Below are 18388 nucleotides of genomic sequence, written 5' to 3' on the forward strand. Positions count from 1 at the left end.
TTTCCTATCAGAACTGGAAATAAGCCCAGCAGAGTAGCAGGGCTGAGTTCACAGACACAGAGGATGGAGGCAGGGAGGTGTGAGCAAGGCTGGCTTTCCTGCAGACCCTGCCAGCCCTGGGACTGAGCAGGCAGGGCGAGGCTGTGTGATGCTGCAGCTTCACGGAACAAAAGATTCAGGATGGCAAACAAGCTGAGGTTGAGAGAGAAAATACTGCCAGAAAGCAGCAGCAGACAGCTACCTTCCCTCACACTGGGATGAGAACAAAATCCTGGATCCCAGCAAAGGGCTGCAGAGCCCAGAGGCAGAGCCCAGCTCACAGCCCAGGCTGCCTCAGTGCCCCGTGTGAATGGCAGGAGGAAGAGCTTAGGAAATACAGTCACCCCCTCCCAGCTGTGCCCTCCCAGCTCCTGGCAGCCACTGTAGGGACTTTCTGAGCCGGAGGGTGCATCCAAACCATCGTGTTAAGCAATGTAATTATTATGACCAAGATAATAATAAAACCACCTAACCTCAGACTCCATCCGCTGAGCTCTAAGAGATGGAGCACACATTCTAGGATGAAAACCAGAAGCAACTTCACTCATCACAAAGCTATGGTCTAATTACTTGTCTTCTGGTGAGTTTTGCTTCTCAGAAATTCTTTAAAAAATGAAAACATCAAGCCCACCAGCTTTCTTTCCTCCTTACCCTTTTTTTTTTTAAAAATACATAGACTGTAAGTTTATTTAAAATGTAAATTAACCACATTGCCAGTGACAGATAACAAAGATAAACATTTATGCTAAGCTGCATTTTTCTTATCTCCCAAGATTGTTTTACTCGATATCCTGAAAGCATGAAACAAAATACAAGACAGACCATGTGCAGAACCTTTCTGTGGAATGGCACACAGCTCGAGACATTTGCTGGCTTCTTCACTTACCACTTTTCACATTCAGGCTGCCTTTTGCGGTGTCTTTCCCTAAAACGTTCTCGGCTTCGCAGCTGTACTCCCCAGCATCTTCAAGCTTCACCTTGTTGAACTGCAGTCTGGAAATCTTTCTGTTGAAAAGTACAGCAGACATTTCTTACTCGATTGCTGACCAACCTCATGAAGTGACAACCATTCCTGGCCCAGGGATGCTGTCTGGAGGGTCACCCCTGCTTGACAGGATGGGCTGCCTGAGCTTGATGAAGAGGCACTCGAGCCTGGATAGGATTTGGACAAGTCCCTTCCCAGGATTTGCTAGGTGAACATCTCCCTCTGAACCCACTGCCCTGAGCGTGTTGTGTGGTTTGGTCTGACACCTGCTCTCCTTCACACACAAAGTCTCGTGAGGAGCTGAGGCCCAGAGTCCCAGCACTCCAGCACAGGCTTTCCACACTGGAAAAAAGCCAATTTACTGATGGACAGCGGGATCTGCCTGCCAGACAGAGATGTGGAAAGGAGATGCCTGTTCTGCACCTTCTTCAGCAGGGATGCTGAGCAGTCAGTGCTCCACCAGCTGCATCCAGCAGTGCCACACACTCAGCACAAACACCCACAGCACCCAGGGGGACTCACTCCTCGCCACCCTGCACATCCACTCCCTGGGGTTTTCCCTGGACATATCACTGACAGCTTCAGCTCCACCTAAAAAAAGGGCAAGCACCTCGTGTCCCCCAAATCCACACTCCAATGGACTACAGACATGTGTGGCTGAGCTGCACACACTCATCTGAGCAGCCAGATGTGCCTCGAAAGAGCAGGAGAGGGTGGGTGTGAGAACTGCCCGTGCCACCTCCCAGCCCGTGCCACCTCCCAGCCCGTGCCACCTCCCAGCCTGTGCCACCTCCCAGCCCGAGCTGCTGCTCCACGGGAGAGGGAGAGCTCTGCGGCAGAGCTCTGCGGCGCTGCGGGAAGGAGCATCGCCTTTCCCACTGGCTATGACTCATTCTCTGGGATGGCTCTGACTAACAGGCAAAACCTTTTGTTGCCCAGCTTAACAGGGATCTATAGGAGCCTTCAACACACACTGAGTGCCACTCACGAGACCGCAGTGGGACTCCCACATGAGACCCTCTGGTTTACTACATTTTCTTCCATTTTAGCCATCTTATCAAAACCCACCCTGTCTGCTCTTCTTGTGAGAACATCTCTGTTTGCTTTCTACCCCAAGCTTTTACCTCAGGTCTGTGTCACTTTATTTAGAGACTTGGAAGCGCTGCCAGCTTTAGAAAGAGGTCCCAGTGGCCAATGTTGCTGAAGGCAAATATAATTCCATTTATGTGGAAAATAATCATTAGCCTCGGACATAGCTGCAACGTTACACGTGTCATCCGAGAAGGACTTTTCTTTGGGATGTGCAAATCACTGTCCATAGGAAGCCCTTCACAGAAGCACACTGGCATCTTTTTAACACCCTGACAAGCTGTTCTCCTGGGAGGCACGGCGCAAGGACACAGCAGGAACATCTCACTAGTTATATTAGTAAATTAAAAGCACTTGGAGATGACTTGGTAGGGCTCCCAGGAAACAGGCGCTGCCCTGTTTTACAGGATGCGGTCAAGGGCTCAATTGCACGAGCTGGGGCCACATGTGGAGCAATTTCTAAATGGATGTTGACAGTAGGCAAAGACCTCCTGAATCCCTCTGACAGTAGGTCTCCCCTACTGCATTTGTGCAACGTATTCCAACATGGGAGCCTAAATCCAGAGGGGTGATTCTGTCTTGAATCACCACACAACACCCTTCTCTGAGTGTTCTCAAGTCTCTGAGCACAGCCTTGGGCATGGTGGCCCTCACTGCTGTGCTGCCTCTGGAGTCAGGTGATGCACAAGAGAGAGGCACTTAAGGACATTTAAGAGCATCCAGTGCCCGTTGCTGCCCCGTGCCTGTTGGCTCCAGCACCTTGCTGGGAGGCACAAAGGGTGCCTGATGGGGGCCTGGGCTCTGCTGGGCTGCAGCACCTTGTTCAGGAGCATGTCCCCACTCCCTCCATAGAGGAAGGTGTGGAAATGCTCATCAAAAGAGCGAGATGCCTCCAGAATGCAACTCCAAGCCTGCTCCCAGCCTAGCCATTACTTTCTCCCAGCTGTCTCAACCCTCTCTGCCAGAATACACCATTGGTTTCACAAACCAGGCTGCAGTGCAGGCAGCACATGCTGAAAGCAGCTTGGAAGAGCAAGGCTCTAACTCAGAGTCCATAGAAAACACCACCCTGGCACATCAGCACGCTGGGGCTCTCTGCCAGGGCAGAGCTGAGAGCATCAATGGACACGCTGCCTTCAGCTGCCAGAGCACAGATGTTCTAATGATCATTGGCTGCATGGCAGTCTCAGTCCACAGCACATTTCACCAGGTGGAGCAACTGGAAAAATCCACTACTGCGTTAGAATATCACCTAGGTATGTGATCTTTTACAGATAAGGGGGTGTAAGTCCCAAAGATAGGAGTTAGGGAGTGGCACAAAAAGAGCCACACTCGACAGACTCAGCTCCTACAACAGGGTGAGAGACATTTGGTCTTTTACCTGAAACTGGAGAGGAATGTAAGCAGAATAAAGAGTGATGTTGGCATTTGGAGCACAACAATATCAAGGTGAAACCAAAGGGGATTACTTTGTTTTAATGCACAAGACTTGTACTGTCAAAAGAGCTTATTTTTGCCATCACAATTTGTTGAAATTATCCTGGACTGGAAGATCCCCTTGAAAAATCAAGAGCTTTTTCTTGCTTTTCATAGGCCAGGCCAATGGTGTGGCCCCTCTTGGCCTCCACACTGGCTGTACAATGTCTGGTGACAGACTCAGGGGAAAGGAGATGAAGGTTGGAGATATGGATCAGCTTTCATGGGGAGCATAAATGCAAAGAGAAATTCCCCATTCCAAGAAGCACTGCAACAGCCAGAGAGCTACCTTGCTCCAAAGCATTAACCATGGGCCTTTTAATTAACATGGATAATGCCTGTGCACTGGGAGAACTGAGCTGAAGGATGGCAAAGGGACAAGTCCTCGCCTGATCTGTGTGTGCCAAGGGTGACCACTCTGGTTCTGCTCTATTTTACTATCTCCAAGTGCTCCTGAACTATCCCAAAACTCCATTGGAAATCATCTTTTCCAAGCTGTGTTCCTCCCCCTGCTGTCCCCAGGGGCAGGTACTCTGTTCTCCTGAGGGCTGATTTCACAGCCACACCAAGGAGTGGCCTCCAAGGAGTTACTCTGGGCCCAGGAGCGTGGGATGAAGGCTCCTGGGGACAGCAGCCCTGGGAGAGCCCCACGTGTGCGTTCACAAGGGTGCCTGGCTGCCAGACCATGCCATTCTTCTGGAGGAAGGCTCTGCCCCGGGCTGTTTGCTCAGTGAAAGGGCCAGGGTCACTGACAGATCCCATCATTTCGCTGCAGTGCAACTCTGTTGACATCTCTTTACTCCAGGGGAAAATGTGCCTCATTGTCTTGCCTGACCCTCAGCACATATGACTTAGCCACGCACTAATTATCTCCTGTAGTGCCAGTGGAGGGATGAGCCACGGGGAATATGCTGTCTGCAAGCTCTGAGGGATAGGATTCACAAGGAGACCTTCAGCCTGGCCAAAAGAAGATCCCCCAAAATACCTTTCTGGCCAAGAGAAAAGAGTCCCCCAGAGGGCAGTTTGGAGGGATGAGTAAATCACCCTCTTCAGTGCCAATCTCCAGACTACAATGGGAAACAGGGAGATCAGCCCTTGGCCAGGACCTACACAAAGATCCTGGCAAATTCTGGCTGGGAAGGGTGTCCTCATCGGCTGTAATTTAGACATCTAAATGTGAGCTCAGGCCCTGGGGCCTCCAGTGCAGTGAGAGGAGAAGAAACAGGCCCAGCATCCGAGCCAAGGAGGAACTTCCCATGACAGCAGGCATGTTCCCACCAGCACTTTGGTCAAGCTTGAATCATTTTTCCCCTCTTACCTACTGCCAAGTGGAAATGGGGCCATCTTCTCAGGTCATCTCCTCACCAAGCCATTCATGTCAGAGCCTGGGATCAGGAGAGCAGCAGCCATGAGCTGCCCCCATGACACCTACACTGAGGACTTCGTGCTCCCTGTGTGAGTTCAGCCACTTCTGCATCGTTCTGGGCAAGAATAGCTCTAGGATTACTACTGTTGGAGTGGTTTCTTAATCTTCTAAAAATAGGGTAACTAACACATAAGTAACAAAGAAGTCAAGGAATGGGCTGATGAAGAGAACTTGGAGACTACCCCATATGCGGCCCCGAAATTTTCAATGGAGAGCACTGCACATAGTAAACACACCTGAAACCCCAGGAAAAGGAAATTCCCAAACATGACCCTTGCAAAGGACACGCTGGCTGCCCTGCTGTGGTCACCCATTAACTCTGTTCCCCTCTGTTTGCACGGAGAGCCAGCAGCAGGAAGCACACTGGCACTGCCGAGAGCAGGAGTGCCAGCAGTTGCTGTAACGTGCACTGCTTGCATCCTGCCAGAGATTTAACTGGTGCCTCCGTGCTGCCCTGGCACTCCCACCGAGCTGCATTTGCCCTGAAAGAGCAGGGTAATGATTGGCAAGAAGATTCAGGGTACCCAGCTTGCAACCCACAAGTGGTGCCCAGCAGCCATCGAGCACTGGGCAGCCCCACTGGCTGGGCCAGGGGCTCTGGGGGGACACATCCATCATCCCCAGCACTCAGTGGGTTAATTCAGGCAGAGGGAATCGCTGCAATGCAAAGGCAGGGTGGGGATGGCCATGGCAAAGCCATGTCTGGCAGGGCAGGAGCAGCCAGGAGCATTCTGTCCCTTGCACAGCCCCCCTGATCTCTTCCCTGCCCTCCAGCTGTGCTCAGCAGAGCTGGGCAGAGCTGGGCAGGACGGCCGTGCTCGCAGTGCTTGAGGAAAACAAGTGCTTTCTGTGCTCCAGAGCATCATCTGGCCAGCTCAGTATCAGCTACAGAAAGAACAAATGGGAAAGGGGACAGAAATGCCCTCAAGCAAAGCCATCAAATAAGAGGGGTAAGGACAGGAAGGTTTGGACCTTTCAGCTTGGCCATCATCCTTTCTCTATTTCCCTTCCTCCCCTCACGCCATCTCCTCACCCGCTCCGTGCTTGACCTGCTGGGATGGTGGGGGACAGGTAATGTCCTTGCAGTGCCCAGGACAGGACCAGCCATCCCCTGGCCCACTCTACCTGCTCTCTCCTACCCCTGTTCCCCAACATTAAAGTGCTGTTCTAACCTGAAAAGCAGATTTGGCCCTTCTCTGCTCAGCAGTGCTGTGGTCTCTCTGTGCCCAGGCTTGGGACAGGCTGATTTTAAGAGGAAGACTCGCCCAGTCCTCACTCTGCAGAGCTGACACTGACACTGGGCTCAGAGTGAGGGCCAGCTACTTCTGGGTTGGACAGTGTCAACAAGAGGGGACAAGATCAATAAGTACACTCCAAAGAGCAGGGTCACTTGTGCAACCCCTGCAGGCTCAAATGCAGCCAGGGCTGCTCTGGCAATGGGAAGAGGTGTGGGGCAGCAGAGGCAGTGACACACAACCACACCAGGGCCTGCAGTGGACTTTGTGGCTGCTGTGTTGAGAGGCAAATCCCTGTGCAGCGCTGCTGCTGCTCTCTGTGCCAGGCCAGGCTGTGGCACCTGCCAGGGTGTGACATCAATAAATGAGCAAAAGCTGAGTTTTGGGCTCTGGCTGATGCACAGACCCAATGACACTGCAGGGTCCTTTGCATCACTTCTCCTGGAATTCAAGGCAATTGATCCATCCTATGAATGCTTCCTCCAGCCCTGATGCCAGGATTTTAGTTTCTTTGAGGAAAATGCAGGTTCTGGAGCAGTGCTCTGAGGCCAGCTCCCAGCAGGTTCTTTCCCTGCTTCCTGTGATCTCATACAGCAGCAGTCCCAAGACTTCCCAGGGACTTCCCAGCACCAAATGTGGAACAGATTCCCCGCTATCCCAAAGAGTGTGTGACCTCAATACAGAGACAAGGCCCCTCAGGGTGCCCAGGTCTCACTACCTCAGCAACCAAACCAGGAGCTGGTCATGTGGCAGGGAGGGAAAAGAGGGCCAGTGCTGCTGGGGAGAAGGCACAGAGGTCCTGGTTTGGAAGTGTATCACATTTTGGGTGGAGGTTGATATGCTGGGCAAATCAGAGGCAGGACCAAAACATCAGGAACTGCCAGAAGTGGGGAGGAAGGCCTGAGAGGACCTTCAAAGCAAAGCACATTAGTTATAAAGAATCAAGGAGGAGAGGGAGGTGCCATACCAAGAGCAGCTGTCATGGGCACAGCCCTGGACAGAGCCCAGCAATGGAGATGAGCAGAGCCAGGCTGCAAATACTGACACCAGGAAAATGCATTTTGGGGAACAGAGATCATGGGAAAAGGATGACACCTTCACATGGGCAGGGAACTGTTGCTCCAAACCTCTGTGAAACAGCACCGTGGTCATACAGAGGGTGTGCAGGAGATCTAGATAAAGGTTTGGGTCTCCTCGTGCCATCCTTTTCTCCCCACAGATCCTCAGCAGAGTCTGCTCTGTGGCAAATTCGTGCCTGCAGGTCTGTGATGTGCTGTGCTGGGTGAGCTGCCAGCAGCCTCAGCCCTCACCCCAGCCCTCCTCCCCAAAGGTAAAACTTTTTAACTTAAACAGGATGGATGGGATTTCAGCTCATGTCTCAGGGAGGGCCTCCACCTAATCTGTGACATTTTGCAACCGCAGTGGGCGAAGGTCTGGAGAGAGAGATTTTTATTTTGTTTTTGTAAGCCGCCAACATGGCTGGAGAAACCACACCAAATTTCAGGCACATAAAGCTCCTTCCACCTCTAAGTTTGCAGAGCCCATCAGCTGAAGCAGCCCAGCAACTGACCGTGTCTTGTTAGCAGCTATAATGCAGTCAAGTTTGATTAAATGTCCATTCCTTGGCTCTCTCAGGAGCCCCAACTTGCAAAGTTTGTGGATTGTTTGAGCTCAAGACCCAACTGCTTCTCCTTTCAGTTCTCAAATTCCCTGGTTCAGTCCCAGGTGCATTGGCCAAGATGATGTCCATCATCTCCTCTAAAACAACAAGCAAACAAACAAAGGAGATGCTCTCCTTCACACCCCCCTCCAATAAAGTGCCTTCAGCAGCTAAAACCAAATCCCAAATATTGGAGACTCATAATGCCATCGTGAGAGTTAGCAAGGCAGCAGCTCCCCTGGTGATTATAACAACACCGGTGCTTGAGAAGAGTCTTTGCTTCAAGGCATCTGGAATTGCTCTTGCAAGATCCATTGTCAAATGAGCTTTTTCCTTTGTTTAAAAATGTCAGCCCAAAGACCCCTGCCAGAGTGGTGGTATAGCCTGCTTGGGTTCACTCTGGCTCCCACAAGGCTTCAGCAGTCCTCTTTGCCCCTCCTTGTCTCCAGGCTTAATTAGGAAATCATTTATCTTTATTGGCACCCTCTTTCCCCTGCTGCTTTGGCATTATTTTTTTTTTTTTTGGCCTTCATTCCAGTGCAGTGAGCTGTACAGGGAAGACCACAGCCCCATTCATTGTGGGTGGGGAATAATCTACAACTGGGAGCCCTACAAGGAAGACCCCAGCAATGAATCTGCTCAAGTGGCATCGCCTGAGGGACTACTGTACAGAAACAGGAGAGGAGGGTATCCCTTGGCTCCACTTACAGGCTAACAATAGGGATTCCTGGTGATACTGAAAGTAGGACACCACTCCCAAGGGATGTCATATGGTCAGCCTGTCCCAAACTGAACTGCCAACCCTCTCCAATCTAATGATACGCCTCCTTCATCACCCCAGCAGTGTCCCCTGGTAGAAGAGCACACAAAGGGAAAGGGCTGTAAGGACAGGCACAGCTCGGGGACTCCCGGGCTCCTGGGCTCCAGCTGAACATCTGCGTGTCCCAGGCTGAGCCTTGAGCATGACTTCAAGAGGGGAAGGTTCTCTACACCTCCACAAGCAAAAACTCCCTTGGCTTCCTGCACAGCTGGCATTTGACCATTTGGATAGTCAGAAAATCAAAACCCAACCTGAACTTCTTGAGAGCTTCAGTCAGACCTCAGACACAATCAGCCAAAAATGGCATCACTTTGGCAGCTTGGGGGGAGAGCCATTCACTAGGCTGCATTTCCACTACCACAGGCTCTTTCTTGGTAATTTCTTTGGGTTTCCCATCAACTGTGTTTTATTTAAGTGGAGATGGAGATAAAATTCCAGCCGATAATTTCTTCCACCTTAAAGAGGTTTCCCCTTCGTGCAAGCCGGGCTTGCCCCGGCCTGTCACTAATTACAGATGGAACATGGAGTTCAGAAAGGAGGAATCAGAATTGTTCCCCTCCCTCCAGCAAATATCCATTAAAAAACCTGACTCCTCTGCCTGATGGCACCAGAAGTTTTGCCATTAAGTTTAAAAAGAAGAGGGAAAATGATTGATGGAAAAGCTGAAGAGCTGACATGCAGTTAAGCACTCCTCTCCTCCTTACAACATATACATCCCTTGTTTGGAAAGAGATCCCCTATTCCAGAGATCAAACAAAAACCCAATGACCAAAAAAAAAGTGCTTCAGTCATACTTTCTAGTTAGAAACCTCAAGGCTCTTTAAACACACAGGGAGGAAAGCCAGGAATGAATCACAGAGGGCAACCATGTTCTTGTCTCCCATCCTGACCCTCTGCATGCCAAAGATCTCAGTGCTGGGGACAGATTTCAGCTGTGCCCAGCTCTGCCAGGGTCTCACAGGGCCAAGGGAAACACTATGGACATCACTTTGCTGGAGGGCTCCTTTTGCCTGGCTCCAGCAGGAAACTCTGTTAGGTATTACACTTGTAAAGAAATGATCCTGTGCACCTGGCCAGGTCCTGCACAGCCTGAGTTTTTGCCTGTGAAGGTCCCTCCCCAGTGCTCCATTTCTGGCTCTCTGACATCCCCACTCTGAGCTGAAGGGAAGCACAGAGGATTATCTGGAGACCAGTGTTATCTCTAAGTGGAGCCAGATGTATAAATCCCATCATTGTTAAAATAATGGGTATAGAATGAGATGTCCTTTCAGAAGTTTACAGTTTGGGATGCTTATCCTTCCCTGGAGTCCCCTCCCAACATGCTGGAAGTAATGCTCTACACCCATATCACATGTCCCTCCACTAAACTTGGCCCCACCAGCTGCAGAATGAAGACATCAAAGTCATGAGGGCTCTCCCAGCCCTCAGCCTGCTCTGAGCAGTTTTCAGTGTTTCTTCCATCCAGTCAAGACCAGAGGGAGGCAGCTCCAGTGCCAGGGGACACTCTGCCTCGAGGTTTTCAGCTCTGGGGCCCAGCAAACGGGGACAGAGGTGGCAATGCCAGGGTGGGTGTGCACAGACCCACCCAGATGCTCTCAGGGAAGTGTTCCTGCACTGCTAAACAAGGGGCAAATGCTCACTGAGGGGAAATTACCTCAGAACTGTCCCACAGAACAACTGAACCATTTCATTGGAAAAGCCCTCTGAGATCACCCAGTCCAGCCATTCCCCCAGCACTGCCAAGGCCACCAAGGAACCAATGTCACCAGTGTGTCCCCAAGGGACACATCTACACAGTTTCTGGACACTTCCACTGCTTCCCTGGGTAACCTGTTCCAATGCCTGGCCCCCATTTCAGTGAAGATGTTTTCCCTAATATCCAAACCCCCCTTGGCACAGCTTGAAGCCATTTCCTTTTGTTCCTGCCCAACAGCTGCTTGAGTCCAGTTTCCACAGCCTGGCCCCAGCACAAGACAGGCACATTTTAATGGCAGGAGGGAGCAGAAGCTGGCATGGGAAGCAATTCTGGGGATGCTTTGGGCTCACACCTTTGCTGCTGAGGGAGTCTCAGACACCAGAGGAGGCAGGTGCTCAGCTTTCCTTAGAATGTTTATCCTTGGGCTTGTTTTGCCAGCAGGGAGCCCTTCCAGCGCCACACATCTCTGGCCTCTCACTGGAGAGCCAACATGTTGCCATGGAAACTGGTAAATGCAAAATTTTGACTTGACAGCAGTGTCCTGAGGAAAGGGGACCAACTCCCTGCCATTTGTTCCTGTCCCTGGCCCAGGGACTGCGTGTCCCCATGGCTGGGGTGAGATGCCACCCTGTCACAGCTTCGTGCTGGACACGGGAGGAAGGGCTGGGATACCTGGGAGCACAGCAGGACAGTGCTGTCTGCTCTGGGGCTGGTTCCTCTCCAGCTCTGAGGGAAATTGCTCCCCAACACCCTGGGCATTCCCACACCTGGCTGCAGAGTGTGCTGCAGACATTTCTCCGGGGCATCCCAGCCCCAGCAGCCACTGCTAAACAACCAGAGCCACGAGACTGACCAGGGCCACCAAAAACAGTGAGGGCAGCAGAGGAGAGATGTGGCAGCAGCTCTCTGGCCACAGAGAGAACACATAATTTTCCCAGGCCTTTCTGGGAAAAGTCTGTGAGAAGATCAGAAAAAAGAATGACAAACAATTCTTATCTTCACTTGCTACACCTGTTGTTGTGAACATGTAGAATGTGTTATAAAGACTGTTTACCAAAAAGTAGTTTCTTAATTAGCCAATGGTGATGGTGTTTAGATTGGAGGACCAATTAGGTCCAGGTGTATCACAACTGTCTATAAAAGCACGAAGTTTCTTAATAATGATACTATAAAAAAGAGATGGATCAACCTTCTGAGAATCATAGAATCAACAGTAATTATTACCCAGCTGGGGGCCCATTGTGAGACAGAGAGGCAGGCACAGCTCTGCCCTGTCTCTGCTGCCTGCAAGCCCAGACCAGCACCCAGTTATCCTGGAAGCACTGACCACCTCACTGCCTCATCCCAAAACAGCCACAAGTCCCAGAATTATTGCAAAGGAGGTCAACCATCTTGGGTGTGACTCTGAAACCAAACCCAACAGGACTGAAATTAAATTGGGGCAATTGGCAACACCCTGTTCAAACACTGAGTGATTTTCTAACTGATTTGTAGTGGCTTCTAATTTTAAAAATTGGTACTCTAACAAGTCCTTGATGACCTTATATTCACACACCCAGAACATATGCCAGCAAAGAATTAGAATCAAATTTTCCAAGGGGTCAGGCAGTTGCAAGCAGACTGTTGCTGGTGAGGTCAGGATGTATGAATGCAAGCATAGCCATGATTATGGAATAATTTTAAGATACATCACATGTAAATATTGGGCCTTGAGAAATATCAACATGGATTCATTCAAGTTCATTCCCAGTAAGAACCCCTTAATTTTGGCCATTGGGGCCTCTTTCTCCAGGTGTTTTAGCCCTGCCTGAATGAGGTGGGGCTGAGGGGGACAGTCACTGAACGAGGTGGTGCCAGGGGTGACAGTCACTGAGAGCCACCTGAGAGCTTTGCTGGGCTGGGACTGTGGGGCAGATGTCAGGGAGCTTGCCCTGGGTGGGCAGATGGAAGGATTTGCACAAGACAAGGTCTCTGCAGGTGACCATGACCCCTGATGAGTGTTGTGAGGTAATCTTGCATCTCAGCCCTGCTCAGTGTAGAGGAGAGAAGACTGAGAGGGGATCTCATTCATGCACATAAATACCTCCAAGGGATGTCAGAGGATTGTGCCAGGCTCTTTTCGGTGGTGCCCAGTGACAGGACAAGGAGCAATGGCCATAAACTAAACATGAAAAGTTTCATCCCAACATGGGGAAGAACTTCTTTACACTGAGGGTGGCAGAACAGTGGAACAGCTGCCCAGGGAGGGTGTGGAGTCTCCTTCTCTGGAGACATTCCAACCCCATCTGGACACAGTCCTGCGTCACCTGCTCCAGGTGACTCTGCCTTGGCAGGGGTGTTGGACTGGATGATCTCCAGAGGTCCCTTCCAACCCTTATTTGTCATTCTGTGATTTTTCAGTGGCCTTAGATGCTTCTGTGTCCACCTAAATTCAGGAGGGAACAAAGCAATTCCTCTCACAGCCCTGCTGCAGAGTGATGGGGCAACAGCTGGGTTTGGGTACCTTCTGCATCCAACCCCTGATCACTGAGCAGGAGTCACCCCAGGCAACCTGAGCTGCCCACAGCTACCAGGGAAAGCCTCCCCACGTCACAGGACACCTGTCTCAGGTATCCAGTGCCTCCCTGGGCCCAGGACAGCCCATCTACAAACCCAACACCTTCCCTGTGCGTGCCCTGCTCCTCTCCCCATGCTCTCTGAGGTCACTGGGGATCTTGCTCACTCTCCTGGCCAGGGTAAGTGGGCTGAGCGTGGTCCTGTGGCTCTAAGGGAGCCCCCAGTGCTGCTCAGCAGAGACTTGGGGAGCACAGCAGCACCTCCAGCCAGATGGCCCCAGACCCAGACCCTGAGTGAGCAGAGGCAGGGCAGCCCTGTGTCATACTTACTTCCCATTCCCATACTTGATCCGGATGTCTTTGCTCTTCTTCAGCTCCTTCCCATCTTTAAACCATTTGTAGGATGGCTGAGGGTTTCCAGCAGTTGCCTCACATTTCAGGGAAATCTTCTCACCCACGTGAACGTTTGGGCTTTTCAGTTTCTTCAGTTTGGGAGGAACAGCTGAGGAAAGAGAAAGGGGACACTGTGAAACCTGTCCCTCTCAGAGCTGTGGACACACTAGAGGAACCCCCCAAACCCCTCCCCTGGGCCAAGCTCCTGCTGCCCCCGCTGCCAGGAGGTGATGGAGAGGGGCTGCCCAGGGAACACAGCACACAGGGAAGGAGCATGGAGTCAGAAACATCCACATGCCGGGGTCTCTCTTTCTAGCTGGTCAGAGTGACCCCGACTAAAGTTCGAAAGTTTCTTTTCCCAGCCCGGTGCTTGAAGAAGAAGTCAGGGCTCTTCATTTTTTCGGTCTCAAGATTGTTTATTGCATCTTATCTATAAAGTTCTTTCTCCCTGTCCAGCCGAGATCCGAGATCCGTTTGGCAGGACAGCCAGAGGCACTCCCCCCTCCTCCAGGGCGGTGTTATCTTTATATACTACAAACTACGTGTACAATATTTACAGTTATTTTCCAATACCTATCATCTATATTAGACAGTGAGTTTCTACTTTAGACCAATCTAAAAGTGCCAACATCACCAGACAAGATGGAGGTAGAGAAGAAGAAGAAAGGCTAGACACACCCAAATCCCTCCATCTTGTCACCAGAAACCCCTATACCAAAAATCCTAAAACCTACATTTAGACTCTGTAATTATTTTATTCTTACACTATTTACACTATTGTGGCTTTTATCTCTTTCTATAAAGGTGACAAGTTATTCCGTGGTTCATAATCGAACCCACAGGTGTTCTGGGCTGTGTGCCAGGGTCTCCGAGCCCCCTGGCAAGGGTCCCAGGAAACTCCGGACTCCCAAAGGAATGTCCTGAGTTCCGACATCCACACAGGGAACACAGGGAGCCCCTGGCTCTGGAGGCTCCCCATGACCAGATCTGGTGGCTCCACAGAGCCCTACCCACGCAGGCAGGACCCTGTGTCTCCTGTCCCTGCAGAGCTTTGCTGAGCCCTCCAGGCTCTCCCACCACACACCAGCTCAAACCCTTCAGGGACTCTTTTTCCCCTGCTCCTGGCCATTGCTGCTGCAGATTATGAACACCTACACGGCCTCTGTGGCTGCCACGGGCGTGCTGCCAGTCCCACAGCCCCAGCAGCCCCAGCCAGAATGTTTTAGTGCAGAGGGAGCAGAGGCAGGTCACAGGGAGCAGGCCCCCGTGCCCCAGATGCTCCAAATCTGCTGCAGAGACCTTGTTCAGCTCAACACCAGCAGAGCAATAGCCACTGAGAGGGGCTGCAGGAAAATCCTGCGTGTGTGAGGAGCTAAGAGGAACAGCCATTCTTCAGGCTGCAAGAAGAAAAGTGAAAGAATAGGTATTTTAACTGGTTTTGTGCCAGCAGTGTCAGGCTGGCCAGCAGCCTCTCCAGCCTGAAGCCTGGCTCTGCACGTGGGTGTTTCAGAGAGGTGATTTTTACCATGCACCTGGAACATCAGACAGAGAGGGAGACACTTCTTATCAATCTCTGCCAGGCTTTATATTAAACCTGACAAGAAAGGATTAGCAGGCTTGCAATTTTTCTTTCAACTGACAGCTCTGCACTCTTCTAGCTCCCTTTTTCTTTCTCAGCGCTAACCTTAAAAAAGGAAACAGCAACTTGCTGGCTTTGCCTTAAGAATATTGGTAACAATGGTTTCTCCTTGTCTGAGGTGTGTTACTGATAGATAATTTCCTCTTCCTAATATGCACAAACCACCTTCTAATTGCTTTGTGCATTCTGATCTTGTGAAATGGCAGAGCACTCAAAGGCTGAGGGACTGGATGGGTTTCATCAGAGCAATCACTGTTCTACAGACCTTTGTAGGTCTCCTCTAGTTCTTCATGCCAAGCTAAGTCAGTGTAGGTTGAAAGTATTTAAAGACTGTTCTCACCAAAAGGGATCTTACACAAAATAATAAAAAGCACAGCAATCATCAGGAATATGCTCCTGAGGTAGGAAGCTCTCAGCTCTCTCATATTCCTGATGGGAATGAGAAGCTAAATTGTCCTTAATCAAAAGGATCCCAGCATGGATAGAAATGGAACAGTTCAGGGTGACAGGAGTGAGCCAAGCAAAGCTCACAGCGACTGAAAGGCAGGCCCAGGGCTGGGGGTGGGCTGGTCCCAGGCACATCAGACCTTGCAGCTCTGGCTGCCCCTGGATCCCTGGAAGTGTCCAAGGCCAGGCTGGACAGGGCTTGGAGCACCCTGGGATAGTGGGAGGTGTCCCTGTCCATGGCAGGGGGCTGGAATGAGATGAGTTTTAAGTTTTTTTAAGGTTGATCCAACCCAAACCAGTTCATGATTTTCTAATAGGACAGGGACAGCACAAAGCCATTGGGTCGGCTGCAGGCAGTGGCTGCAGGCTGTGCACTGACATCTCTCACTGCTTCCCAGGTCGCTGTGCTTTGGCACAAACAGAGCCTTCTGACCAGAAATGATCACAGCTTTCACCAAACTTTAGGAATTCTGTGCAAATCCAAGGTGTCATGGGTTTTGTGAAGCCCATATCCCTGATCCTTGCCTGGAAATGGGTTGCCCAGAAGAGCTGGAAGGCAGTGGAGGGAGAAGAGAGCTGGTCTCTTCCCAGAACAGTGCACGGAGAGCCAGGAAGGTAAACAGGACCTTGCTTTTATAGGGGTCATTTTGGGGAATAGAGAAATAGACTCTCAAATATTTATTCTGTCTGAATGTGTGTGTCAGTTAGCTCCTATTGTACCCCGAGGTCACCCTGTCCCCTGCCAACATTATCCATACACCTTAAACACAGGGAAGGTCCTGACCTTGGCGTGGCTGCATCTGCCTTGTTTTATTTCCAGCCTGGTGGGCTGCAGAATTATGAAGCAGGCAGCATATGGACATAATATGGGCTAATTTGGACTGAGATACCAGTCACTGAAGGGACAACTCCTGTCTCATTTCAGAGAAGCCACAGGTGTGAAGAATTCCAGTATTTTATAAGCCAGAACCTGTAGCAGGATGTAAAGAAGTTCAACTGGGGTTAAAACAGATATAACAGCTGAGTCCTGGGGCATGAAAGAATGTTCTCATCTCCTTTTCCATAGTTCTGTGTGCTACCATCACCCTGAGTGGAAGAGAAACTGGAAACTGCTGGGAGAAAGGGGTGTCAGCCCTGCCCCTCTCCACCAAAATGCTGGCAAGAGCAGAGCAAACCCCAGGAACCTGAAACCTGTGGAAGAAGAGGGCCAAGAACAAGCAAGGAACTCTCCATCATCTCCCCACCAACACAAATCAGGTCTCACCTAAAACTCTGCACATGCCACCAGCTGATGATTACAGGACATTCCTAAGCAGACAGATCCAAAAAAACCCAGAGAGCTGATGCACACACAGCATCCCACCCCTCCAGCAGAGAGCCCTGCCCAGAAAAAGGGAGGAGAACATCTTCCCACCCCAGTCTACGTGGTTTTGGTGTCTCACTCCAGGAGGGAAGGAGACAGGGTATTCAGCTCCAGGCCACACTTCATGGACTCCATGGACTGCAGTCCCCCAGCTGAATCAGAGCAGTGAAAGGGGAATCCAATCCCAAAATATTCTGGACTGTGTCTGGGAAAAGGGCTGTGCACAAAGAGGCAGAGCTGTGCTCCCTGACACATCTGTGCCCTTTCAGCTGCACTGCAGCAGGGCTTGTGCTTGGACAGCAGCGTGGGAAGAGCAGGCAGAGCCCCAAGCCTGGGAAACAGCATCCAAAGCCTTGCTCTGGGCAAAAGGGAAGCCTGGCCTTGCTCTCTGGGATGGGCTGGAAAGCCTCACTTCATAATTCCTGCTGCTTTCAGAAAAACAGAGAAATCTTCATTTAGAGCCATTCAGTGCTGATGACTCTGCTTAATTCCAGACAAAGACTTTCCTCTGGTTTTCACTCACAAAAAGTTTAAACTGCAGTTCTTATTCATAGTCAGAACTTCTCTAACTTTGGCTTCCAGCCAAGAGATCTCTGCCTTTCTCTGGTAAATCTGAATCCCATCTAGCAACCAGAAACCCCTTCCCTTTTTAGGTACATGTAAACTATGACTGAATCACCTTTCAACCTTCCCCAGCAGTAAACTAAAGTAGCTTGAGAGACCAGAGCAGCACATGGAGTGCAAATACTGGAGTGTGTCAAAGTTCTACATTTAGGTACACTTTCAGCTTTTGACCCATTTCCCATCTCTGCCCTGTCCACATCACAGAGTTGCAGCTCAGAAAACCATGAGTTTAGTTCAAAAAGATCAGAGGATTGATTTTTGAGTGCCCCCTTTCTTAGTGCTCTGAGCATTTGGGGTCATTTTAATCTCCTTGTTTGATACATTTTCCAGCATGCTGGAAAAACAAAGTCACTAGTTTCACATATATCAAAATAGCACACTATCCTGGGCAAACAGCTTTAGAGGTGTGCCAGGCAGAGTCCAGGTCTAATCCACTATGTTTCCATCAATTCCCAGCTTCCCAGCCTCCTCCACACAGGTGGGGCCAGTGCAGCTTCTGTCAGACCAAACCACGGGCCCAGGGTCACCCAGGTCACCCCTCACCCTGGAGCAGGCTGAGCTGAAGCTGCACTTTCAGCTCCTCACCTTCTGGTTCCCATGGAACAGCCCTGCCAGCTGTGGGCTCCTCCACAGCTGGGCTGGCAGCACCCCCAGCTCAGCCCCCACTGCTGCCAGGTTCCCCAAAACAGGGGCTTTGAACCTTAAAAATGAAGGGTTTGGCTCTGCTTGTCAGACTGAAGCTACAGCTTAGGATCTGTATCTCTGGTCACCTTGCAATCCTGTCAGCCCCTCCTCCATCCAAATTTGTGTCTCCTCTCTGTGGGGGGAGCATCAGCACCCTCACAGTGCCCGAGCTGTTGGACAGAAGAGCCAGATGCATTTCCAGGCAATTTCTCTAAGTGACAACCACGTCAAGGGTATGTCGTGCTGCAAAAAGCAAG

At 50.8% G+C, this 18388-nt stretch overlaps 1 protein-coding gene across 3 annotated transcripts in view; it reads right to left on the reverse strand.

Moving 5' to 3' along the window:
- Positions 1 to 18388, reverse strand: part of NRG2 (neuregulin 2) — an 86193-nt gene that overhangs the window by 44358 nt on the left and 23447 nt on the right. For 2 of the 3 annotated variants that reach the window (XM_059860157.1, XM_059860156.1), the window contains exons 2-3: positions 13312 to 13483; positions 926 to 1044 (exon numbers count right to left, since the gene is read on the reverse strand). In XM_059860157.1, coding sequence (XP_059716140.1) covers positions 926 to 1044; positions 13312 to 13483 — 291 coding nt within the window. Of the gene's footprint in view, positions 1 to 925; positions 1045 to 4907; positions 5071 to 6187; positions 6298 to 13311; positions 13484 to 18388 lie in introns of those variants that run through there. The other variant, XM_059860158.1, reaches the window with a different exon arrangement.

This window comes from Haemorhous mexicanus, chromosome 15, assembly GCF_027477595.1.
Source record: "Haemorhous mexicanus isolate bHaeMex1 chromosome 15, bHaeMex1.pri, whole genome shotgun sequence".
Lineage (NCBI taxonomy): Eukaryota > Metazoa > Chordata > Aves > Passeriformes > Fringillidae > Haemorhous > Haemorhous mexicanus.